Below are 11,979 nucleotides of genomic sequence, written 5' to 3' on the forward strand. Positions count from 1 at the left end.
AATACAGAGGCATACTCCATTAGTCTTTCAAGGGCAGAAATAACATTTTAAAAGTTAAGCATACATAGTGTCATATATAATAGAAGTTTACAATCCATTTGGAAAGATAGGACAAAATTGAAGATTTCCACAGAATGAAAGAGGACATGTGGGTTTCCTTCCAACCTGTGGCACAGCTGTGTGGACTCACACCCCGAACTCCCTCCATTAAATATCAGCCATTTCCCCGCCTTTCAAGCCCCTGTTCTCCAATGTTGAAGCTCTGTGTCCTGTTTGTGGTGTCTTCTCACATTGGTCCTTTGTGAAACTCCACTGAGGCTACAGGTATCCCTGCTGATGCCACAATAGCTGTCCTAGTTATAACTGCCATGTTTTCCCTTTCCAGGTGACATTAGCATGCATTCTAAACCCTTCAGGACAGAATGGTTAAACCATTCGGTTGTGTACAGTTCCAGGAACCAACAGGAGCTGTTCTTAGTTGTGGTGAACTAGTCAGTTTTTGAGAAAGGCTGTGTCTCTGGTTGGCCATGTCCCACATTTTTCCAGCTTAGCATATAAGTCCTTTCCTCTCTTTTGAGCATAAGTTTCTTCTATTTTGCTATCTCCTGCACATCTTTAACCCTTATAAATTATATTTTTGTACTCTGACTTTTTCTTTGGTTTCCTCAGATGTTCTTATATTATAGGGTTTGGAGACAGCAGGCAAGATGCTGTCCCTCCCAGAAGATCCTGGGAGGCTAGAGAAGGTCCTGAGTCCTTTTACTACTGACAGCTCTCTCCAGTTTAACAAGGACTTGCCACTGCAATCTATTGCCTATTGAGACTCTTCTTTAGCTATGATATTAATGAGTAAACTTGAAAGCTTGTTTCTTTTACTATTATTTAGAATGCCACATTTCAATATTGCATATCTATTAGTGCACACAGAATACAATTTTCGGTGATTTGATGTGCCTACCTTTAGGACTTGCTTATGAATAAAAATGAATTTTTTCTATCATATCCTTGGCTTGGGTTCTTAGCAACAACATATTTGAAATGTTTTAGTCTTGGTGTTTCCATACTAAAAAACATGATTCTCTCTCTCTTTCTCTCTCTCTCTCTCTTTCTCTCTGTCTCTCTCTCTATCTCTCTCTCATCTCTCTCCCTTCTTTCCTCTCCTTTCTTTCCCTCCATGATTCCTTCCCTTCTTCCATTCTTTTCCTGTGAAATACATGTTGAGGGGCATTACTCGTACATTTGGACACATGCACAAAAGTTTGGCCATACTTCTTCTAATACAGTAGGCACTATATATTCCTGAATAGGACTCATATGGGTTAAAATTTGATTTCATCAGTTGCAATTTTTGCTTTTAAAGCTTGAGGAAATTGAAGCAGGAAGAAATTTTGAGAATAAGTGGGATCCTGAGTGAGCCAAGAAGATTCATAGTGAAGATTCATCTATTCTTGGAAACTCAAAAGCTGGCTACATAGGAGATAGGCTACTTAGCTGAGGCAATTGATTTAGCACCTTTGTCTTACAAGAACACTGTAGTTTCCACACTGAGTCACTCTCCGTTGTGTTTAGGTAAGTGAGCCTCATGTGTTAAAGATTTGGTATTTGGTGTGCTTCTACCAGAAGGTGGCCTTAAAGAGGTGGAGTCTGATGGGAAATCTTAGTTCATTGAGGTTTTTGCCAGCAAAGAAGACTATTGGACACCCATCTTCTCTTCTTTACCATGGGTTTCTGGTTGTCATAAGCTGTTTTGCTTTCCTTGTGATATGCTGCCTCACTATAGGCACAACCAATAGCCAGGTACCATGAACCAAAATCTCTCTACTTATGAGCCAAAATAGATTTTTCCTCTTTCAAAGTTGATAGATTGCATTCATTTGCCACAGAAATAGGAATCTAACCAACACATTTAATTTGTTGGAGAATTGGTTGCCATGGTTTCTGGCTTGGAAAGGCCACCCAGGATAGTTTTGCCACGTACCTACAGAAGAACAAATATTTGCTTAACTCCAAATCCTCCCATTTGTATTGATATGTGTACTTTGTATACTGTCCTTTTTAGCTCACCATTTCATTTTTCTAGATATAGTGTAAAGGTTGCAGCTGCAGTAAGACTGTTCATTAGAAAGGCAACTATGCTAAACACTGGTCAATTTAATAGATTGTCTCCATCTATTAAAGAAAGGCTGCTAAGAAGTATCAGCTCTGATCAGACAGTCATGCCATTTGGTCCCTTTACAATATTCAAATTAGGGATCAAAAATTCTACCGAAACCTGTGGCAGGAGAGCATCTTTTTGAATGCATCCCTGAGCTCCGGGCTCCGAAAGGCATATATAAAGGGGTCAATGACAGCATTGCACATGATCAACATGCCATTGACCTGGAAGAGAGACATGTAGCAAACACAGTATGGGTTATTTGGGCAGAAGGTCATTAAGAGGACATGGAGGATAAATGGGGCCCAACAGAAGATGAAGACTCCAAGGAGGATAGTAAGTGTGATGGCACCTTTCATGTTGGCTCTAGGAAGAGTAGAGATCTTCCTAGCATGGGAGCGGGCAAGTAAGAACATATGAATGTAGAGACACAGGATGAAAACCAGCATCAAAGGGAAGAGTGATGTGAAGGTGAGCACTGTGGGGACGTGGTGGGAGAAGATCACCATGGCGATGCCGCTCCCTGTGCAGAATATCCAGATAACTGTTAGGGTGATGATGGTGCGGCGCATGGTCACAATGCTATGGTATTGCAGGGCATGGAAGATGGTGATGTAGCGGTCAGCAGCAATCACAGACAGGCTGAAGATAGAGCCCAGCAAAGAGAGGATGAACATGCAGTCAATGATGTCATCTGCTGTACTTTCAAAATTGCCACGAGGCTTGAGATAACCCCGGTTTCTGAACATGATGAGGATATTTTCCAAGATCTTATACAGACTGCCCAACATGTCAGAAATAGCCAAACTACAGATGAAAAAGTACATGGGGCACTGGAGGTTCTTATTCTTGGCCACAGCCAGGAGGACAATCAGGTTCTCCAGAACTCCAATGATGGAGATTGTGAAAAATATCTCTTCTGGCAAAACTACATCAGGGCAATCTGAATTGTTTCTTGCTGTGTCATTGATGTGTTCATATGGATTGATGATGTGCTTCATTCTTCCTGCTTGGGGTTAAGACAGGGATGATGCTTGGACGTGACCAGACAGAAATCTTGATTGGTTTTTTTCAGAATCTTTTCTTTGTGTGGGAAGGTCTGATGTTAAAGAAAACACATAAAAACACACATTGCAGGAAGACTGCAGAATAAAAACAAGCTGCGTTAGTCTTAAGAAAACTGTATTTCTTCCATGAACTATTATATGGTGGTAATTTAAATAAAATATTATACCAAGTAAGCCCTTGTATTAATAGACATATGAGTAATATCTGCAGTGGAATTTTGAACCCTGAAATGATGAAATCATCCTTCTCTCTCACTCCATTCCCCTTCACCCTAATGAATGTAGTTGTGTATGATAGATTAGAGTGAATGGCAGCAAACCCTTGGGTGAGAGAAGAATGAAAGGAAGGAGAGATATGTGGAGAAAGAAGAAAACACATTATCATCTTCAACTTAAAGGTCATGATGTAACCTTGTAGATCCTTTCTTTTTCATCCTTTTATCTTTCTTGGCTCCAGCCTAACAGAACAGTATATGGGATAACAATGAAAGGGTTAATGAGCCGTTCCAAAAATTGACCATAGAGTATATGTTATCACTTCAATTTCAAAAGTTCTTAGGACCTTGGTGGGATTAGTGGTGTGCCCCTGTAGTCCCAACTACTCAGGAAGCTAGATCAGGAAGATCACTTGAATTTAGGATTTCAACCCCAGCCTGAGCATCACAAAGAGAATGTCCCAAAGCAAAAGTAAGACCCAAAGGCAAAGAAACAGAAAACAAGCAAGGACCTCTCAGGGTGATTGGTGTCTCTGGAGATGCTTAGTAATTTTTATAATGCCTCTAGATATCCCCCAAAACTAGATTCTGTGTTTTTCAGGCTCCCTTGAATCTTTCCAATGACAGGTTCTAGGTAAAAATAGGAAAGAAATTAAAGACTTCCTAGAATTCAATGAAAATGAAGACACAACATACCCAAACTTTTAGGACACATTGAAAGCAGTGCTAAGAGGAAAGTTCATAGCACTAAGAGCCCACATGAAGAAACTGGAGAATAGTCACACTAGAGAATTAACAGCACACCTCTAGAACAAAAAGACGCAAACTCACCCAGGAGGAGCAGATACCAGGAAATAATAAAATTGAGGGCTGAAATCAATAAAGTAGAAACTAGGAAAACAATACAAAGAATCAATTAAATAGAGTTGGTTCTCTGAGAAAATCAACAAGATAGACAAACCTTTATCCAAACTAACCAAAAGTCAGAGAGGAAACACGCAAATTAACAAAATCAGAAAAAGAGGACATAACAACGCACACTGAGGAAATCCAGAGAATCATCAGGTCATACTTCAAAAACCTGTACTCCACAAAACTGGAAAATTTAAAGGAAATTAAAGTACAGATAAGCAACTTAAATAGACCTATAATACCTAATGAAGTAGAAGCAGTCATCAAAAGTCTCCCAACACCCCCCCCCCCAAAAAGGCCAGGGCCAGATGGTTTCAAGTGCAGAATTCTACATGAAATTCAACGAAGAGCTAATACCAATACTCCTCAAATTGTTCCACACAATAGAAGCAGAAGGGTCATTGCCAACTCTTTTTACGAGGCTACAAAGACACAATTAAAATTTTACAAATACATTTGATATCACTTTGATGTAGACTTTACATCAGAGATTGAGTTCAGAGAAGTTGTTAGTTGAACAGTGATTTAGGAAAGTGCATGAAGACACTTGGTCAAGGGGATCTGTAATAGCAGTTAAATAGAGAGCTGTGTTCTGGTGTTTTATTGTAAGGTAAGGTGACTATATATCAGTATTAATATTGTCAATAGTATATTTCAAAAGAGCCAGAAGAAAAGATTTTGAATGTTATATGTATATAGAGTTTTTTTTTTTTAATTTTCATCTCAATGGGCAGCTATGGTTGTGGATGCAAGCCGCAGCTTATAGATGCTGCTGGATCTATAAGAGGGCTTTGGTTGGTAGTGGGTTTTCTTGCTGGAGCCGAGTGTGTTGTGTCTTCAAATGCTATAGATTGAACTGGGTTTCTGGCTTTTCTCGATGGAAATGAGCCAGTGGTTGCTGAAGCATGGGCTTGTGCAGTCGGCACCATATCCAGAATGTCCTTAGGCCCTGTCAACCCTGGAGAAGATCTGGGGAGATACTAGAGGAGCTGGGCTGGGGGAGAGAGCTAACCTCTGATAGACCTGGACACAGAGGAGCACCAGTGGCAGGGGCATTGACAGGGACAGTTTTGCTGCACTGGCAGCTGGCTTCTTGTTTTCCCAACATTTCTAGGTGTCCTTGGAGATGCTCCTGAGAGTATCTAGCCTTCCAGCTCTTAAGCTATACTGAGATCTGGTACTCCTTCAAGTCAGTCCTTTGTTCCCGCTCCACACGTCGCTTATAAGTGGGAAACTTGCAGAACTGATTTATGCTTCCAGCTCACACCTTGTTCCTTGATGAACCTGGTGTCTTCATTCTGCTCCTTGCTTAGAACCTTGGGAGAACTTGAGGCTCTGAAGGGACTTGGGGAGCTAGAACTGGGAGACAAGGTAGATCTGAGGGACAAGGGTAAACGTGGAAACCTGGGTTCACTGGGGTTTCTGAAGGCAATTGTAGACCTTCAGGTAATGGGGGACTTTGGAGAATTTGGAGACAATAGGGAATTAGGGGGTCTGGAGGCATTTGGAGACCTGGAGGCACTGGAGGTCCTAAGAGCAATTGTGTATTTGGAAACATTGGGGTGGCTTCCTCCTCTGGAATATCTGGTAAATCAGCAGGCCTGCATCTTGATACACTCTGTTCAGGTGTTTGAGAATTCTGTCACAGAACCTGGCCTTGCCACCTCTGATCGTTGGGCCCTCCCTTCCCGCCTATTCTATAGCTTCCCCACCATGTAATCCTGCAACCAGTTTGGAATGTTCTTACCCCAAATAAATCATAAATATTTAAGTTGATACACATGCTAATTATTTAAGCTTGAACACTTAGTACAGTGTATTGCATGTATCAAATCATCGCGTTGTTTCCCATAAACATTTATACTTGCTATCTGTGCATAAAAACTATTATGAAGAAATGGAGAAAGTAACTTTAGAAACAACATAATAAATAAACTTGCAGCTTGCACAATTAAAAAATGTACAAATGATCCTCTTTGAAAGGCTGTTATTCTTCATGATTTCCTCTGTTTCTGGAATAAAATTTAATTTTTAAAGTAACTGGGATACAAGGCAAGATGTAGCCCAGTTAGTAAAGCCTTTGCCTATCATGCTCAAAGTGGTGATTTCCCTTCCTAGCTCTACCTAAACTGGGCTTGGCGACACACCCCTATAATCCTAGCAGTTGGAGATGGAGGTAGGAGGGTGTGAAGTTCAAGTCCACCCTCAGTTACACAGTGAGTTTGAGGCTAGCCTGGTGTCATGAAGTCTTTCTTAAAACAACATCATCAATGAACATTTGGAGATGGAACTAGGATAATCACAAATTTGATGCCAGTCTGGATAACATAGTGAGTGCAAGGATTACATTAAAACATGATATCTATGAAATATTCCAATGTTTTAATCAATAAAAGTCAAATATTGTATATCATTTTTAAAAGTATAAAAGCCTTTAAAAATATATCACTAAAAGTCTAGAGCACGAAGTCAACAGAAAGTGACAGATACAGGTCTATCATTCAACTACCTTCAAGACCTGAAACCCTGGTTGACTTGTGATTCAAGGTTCCTAAACAAATAATTAATGATGTGCTAGAAATGTACTTATGTTCATTTAATTATTTTTATAATAATGTAAAACTAAAACACTAGTGATTTGTAATCAATGATATATTAAATAAATTCTGCCAGATCTATAAGATAGATGTGGTTAAATCACAGTTCAGTGGTACAGAGAGTATGTGCAACACACACACACACACACACACACACATAGAGGGATCGAAAATATTAAAAACAGTTGCAACTGTACTAAACATGTAAACATATTTCCTTGTTACTATTTCCTAAACAGCATAATATAAAAACTACTGACATAGCTCTGTCATTGTATTAGATTTTAGAATTAATCCAGAGAAAATGTAAGACATATAGGAAGTTGTGTATAGATTAAAGAAAAATATTAGGTCATTACTTCAAGACTTGAACTTCTATGGATTTCAGCATCCATTCGAGGTCCTGGATCCTGTACCCTACTGATAGTGAAGAAGGCTGTAAATATCTATTTCATGCAAAATTCACAAAAAAATCCTAGAAGATGTATATTAAGTCTTAGTGGTGTGCTGGGAAATGTCCTTCTGTATATGTTTCTCTTATTGGTTGATGAATAAAATACTGATTGGCCAGTAGCCAGGCAGGAAATATAGGCAGAGCTATGAGATGAGGAGAATTCTCGGGAGAGGGATGGGAGAGAAGCCACTGGAGACATATCATAAAGCTGCTGAAAGAGTAACATACTGGAGCATTCTCCGGTATGCCAAAACCACGTGGAGATACACAGTTTAATAGAAATGGGTTAATAATTAAGAGAAAGCTAGCCAGTAAGAAGCCTGAGCCATCGGACAAACAGTTCGAAATGAATATAAGTGTCAGTGTGATTATTTGGGGCTAAACAGCTATGGGACCAGGTGGGACATAAACTCCAACTACAGTGGTCTGTACTGGAGTATAGCTCAGTTGTCGGACCTGGCATGTATGAGGCTATGTGTTTAAACCTTTATGTTGAAAAAAAAATAGATATTAGTGTTGATTGGCAGATTTATGAGTTATTTTAAAACATTTTATTTCAGAAAAATTTTGAGTTTAATGGAAAGTTATGAGTGTTACTGAGTTCTCATATATGCCCACACACAGTTTTCGGTTATTAACATCTTCAGTTACTGTGATCCACTTGTCATAATTGTTGAACTATTAGAATAACATTATTATTAACTTAACGTTTAAGTTTTACATTTCCTTAGTGGTGTGCAAATTTCTGTCTCATTTAGTATAATATTTTGCCTCTCCTGACCATGTTGATCAGGCTCTTCTTGGCTGTAAAATATTTCCAAGACTTCTTTCTAAAATAATCTTGATAATTTTTTATTATTAATAAAAATGTTTTATAGAATTTGCCAAGCTTGTTTTTTTGTATAATGTTTTCCCAATAATTGGACTGAGGTTATGGTTTTGAGGAGGAAGCCCACAAGAGGGAAAGCATCATTTTCTTCATATTTTATCAAAGGACAACGTGACTCTTCACTGTTGATGTAGACTGTATGAACCAGACACGATAGGATTTTCTGACTTCCCTTGGTGTATTTATTCCCCTCTTTACCATTTCTAGGAGTAATATTTAGAAGGAAGTCACTGGGCACAGTTCATATCTCAGATATGGACAATAATGTTATTTCTACTTGAGGGTAGAAGATTGTACTAGTTAAGGTTGTCAAACAGACAAATTCTAGAATAACCTGTAGATTATAGTGATCACATTAATTGGTGTGAGAAGACCCATTGACTATGGGAAGGACTATTCCCCTGCAGAAGATCATGCATGGCATAAAGTAATAGAGAGCTGAGCACTAGAGAGCTTGCTTGCTGTTTCTTGACTATGTATGTAATAAGACTAGCTGCTTCAAGTTCTGCCTGCCTTGACTTGGCTGCCAGAATGGACTCAATCTTGAGCTGTGAGTCAGAATAAACCCATCTTCCCTTGAGTTTCTTTGGTCATGGCATTTTGTCACAGTCCTAGGAAAAGTGGCTAAGACAAGGATCTACATAACTTATTGGGATTGAGAGATTTGTCTATCATATCTTACTTGTAGATTCCTTCAATCACTTGTTACTTTGGATGGATGGTTATTTTATGTTTTTAAGGTATAATGCAAAACAACTATACTTATTTTGTTGCTTAAGAATTTTCTACTTATGTTACTGAATACTCCGTTAGCTGGCATATTTGTTCTTTTGTCACATCCTCATCATGGTGGGGTTTTGGAACATTTACTCAGTACTCCAAGATACTCCAGGGTCTCTAGTAACTGGTTTCTTCCATTAGAGATGGATGTGGAGAAACTAGAACCAAGTTCTAAGTGTGTTTATTGTGAATGGGGTATCATTTAATTGGTGTGTGTGTGTGTGTGTGTGTGTGTGTGTGTGTGTGTGTGTGTGCTTATGCATGTGGAGACTAACGATTAACCTCCATTCATTCCTAAGGAGCTGTTTACCTTGTGTTATGAAAGATTCTCTTGCTGGGATTCTTGGTTGCAGATTAGACCAGGCTGGCTGGCCAGTAAGTCCCAGTGATCCCACCTTAAGATAGTCCTGTGATTACCTTGTTTTATGTAAGTGCTGAGAACTGAATTCAGGTTCTCATACTTGTGCTGCAAGCATTTCAGTACCTGAACTATCTCCTCAGACTTCCATTTTCTCTTATGAATGGTTATCTGGGTATATCAAGAAAGGGAAGAGCCAAATCCCATGTCTGTAGATTTTCCTTTTATACTTTCTTCTAGTACTGAATAGTTTTATACTTAGTGTTTTAATAAAAAAATACAATAAAAGCACAAGAGAGAAAGATGCCATGTGACAGAGTTCAAGCAGACGGGCTTTTTATTAAGGGGAAAGCATGATAAAAGGGGAAGTGTGGGGGAGTGGTCTCCAGGGATAGGAGCAGCAGGAGAGAGGGAAAGAGAGAGATGGGAGGTGGGCAGGGCCCTTTTAAAATGGAACATAATGAATGTGCACAGGTGGTGCTCTTAGTGGCTGCAGTTGAGGGTGTATCCTGTCAGAATGCCAAGGGCAGGTCAGTACAAATACCTAAATACTAAAATTTGAGTTTACGGTTTATTTAGAAGTGTGTGTGTGTGTGTTTCTTTTTGAATATCTGAATTATCTGGTTGTTTCAGCACTGAAAAGTCTGTCTTTTTTTTTTTTTTTTTTTTTTTTTTTTGCACTGAATTGCTCTTGTACTTTTGCTGAAATCATCTGGCCATATTTGTGTGGGTCTATTTCTGCTCTCTCTCTTCAGAACTACCCAGTCTGATTGAATGTAGCTTTCATCTGTAAATCTGTCACACTGTATTGGGATTTATTGTTGTTTTGTTTTAGGACAGGGTCCTGATATGTGGCCCAATTCCATATGCAATTTGCTCCTCTACCTTGGTCTCCCTAGTGCTAGGATCATAGGCATATGCCATCCTGCCAACCTAGACTTGTAGATGGTATTAATGAAGACAATTAAAGTAAGTAGAAGGATGCCATGCTAACAGGCTTACTATTTCCTTTGCTAGGTCCAGGATTCCCATGACCAGCTGATGTCTACTCTCCCTGGTTTTGTAGAAAAGCTCCTTATAATCCCCAGGGGTGGCTGCACACTCTTAATCCAGTGCACACCCACTGACTTCTGGGAGGAGTCCCCATCACAGGCTTTAGAGGGAGCCTCTTTCTGCACAGTCAGAGAAATGAAAGTTTGAGCATTTGACCACACTGGGCAGAGCACGGCAGCTTAGCGAGTAGCAAGACCAGGGAAATGAGACCAGAGTGACAGATGAGAGTGTCTGGTCAACCAAGCTTTCCCTTTCTACTGCTAGATGGACAAAGTGCTCAGGTACTTCTGGGGTCTGAGGAGCTTCTCCTGGGAGGAGAGCCACTATAGTAACCCTTAACCTTGGCCAGCTAGAATACTACAGTATCCCTTTCTGCCTTGGCTAACCTTAACCTTGTCCTTGGCCAGCTAGACTCTCCCCACCAGCAGCTAGTCTTGCTTTCCAGACCAGTGTGAGGCACTTCACTTCCTCCCTGCCAGGCTTAGAGCCTTCATAAACATTTATCTATTGATTCTGCCACTTGCACAGTACAGATTAAGTCTTAATTGTTCTTGAATGCTTTTTTTTTTTACCATATTGAATTCCATGTCATTCACCTATTGCTAGTACTTTGTGCTCAATGCTAATTTTAAAACGAATCTTCTAAATCTGAATAACCTGAATCCTCACAACTAGAACAAAAGATGCCCCTGCAATCGTCATCATTCTTCCCCATCCCCATTCCGCCAGGTCCTTAGGTCTCTTTAGCTCCCAGGAGTCTTGCTTCTGTACCTTGGACAGGGGAGAGATTTCTGGGCACAGAGCCCTTCAGCTACTTTCAGATGGGAGCTCAGACTTCTGCAAATTACAAGCTCCATCAAGTGTTCCCCTTGATAAGAGCTACACTGCTAGTCTTAAGCCCAGACAGAAACAGATAAAAACAAAACAAAAACAACAACAAACCCCCAAAAAATCTCAGAGCAAAGAAAGGAATGCCACCTAATGCTGCTTAGAAGATGCCATTAAAAGTCTCCACGAGTTCTTTAAAAAGAAGAAAAAAGGAAAAAGATGTCTTAAGTTGCTGTAAGGACAGAAGAAGCAAATCTCTTTCTCTGATAGGAGAGATGCAGAAGCCACTAAGAGGCAACTGTCTTTTGAAGCTACTCACCCAGTTTCTGCCCTCCCTTGTTCTGCTCCTGGCCCGAGGGGTCCCCCCATAAAGGCTCTCTGCAGATGTGTTTCTTTGCAGGAGCTGGTCTGAGGTTTCACTTTAGCAACATGTTCTTGTTCTGGGGGCTCCTAGGGTCCCACTGGGACTTTAACTTGTAACTAGGACAGTGCATAGGAATTTAGTAAACAGCGTAACAGTGTTGCTCAATGCATGAATGAGTGAGCAGAAACCCTTGACTCTTCGCAGGAGTACAGAGGACGCCCCTTCTTTGCAGTCTGGCTGAAGGCTCCACTCTCAGCACCTCCGTGCACCCCTTTCCATTCTCATCCCTTTTGGACTTTGTATATGG

General features: G+C 40.1%; 1 protein-coding gene across 1 annotated transcript; it reads right to left on the reverse strand.

The window, feature by feature from the left end:
- Window positions 1-2,180: 2,180 nt before the first annotated feature.
- Window positions 2,181-11,750, reverse strand: Mc2r (melanocortin 2 receptor). Its single transcript, XM_051200780.1, has 2 exons — window positions 11,628-11,750; window positions 2,181-3,254 (listed from the first exon to the last, which is right to left on the reverse strand). The coding sequence occupies exon 2, from the start codon at window positions 3,154-3,156 to the stop codon at window positions 2,263-2,265; it is 894 nt and encodes a 297-aa protein (XP_051056737.1). The 5' UTR covers window positions 3,157-3,254; window positions 11,628-11,750; the 3' UTR covers window positions 2,181-2,262.
- Between the last annotated feature and the right edge of the window lie 229 nt (window positions 11,751-11,979).

Source organism: Phodopus roborovskii, unplaced genomic scaffold, assembly GCF_943737965.1.
Source record: "Phodopus roborovskii unplaced genomic scaffold, PHOROB, whole genome shotgun sequence".
NCBI classification, from domain to species: Eukaryota; Metazoa; Chordata; class Mammalia; order Rodentia; family Cricetidae; genus Phodopus; species Phodopus roborovskii.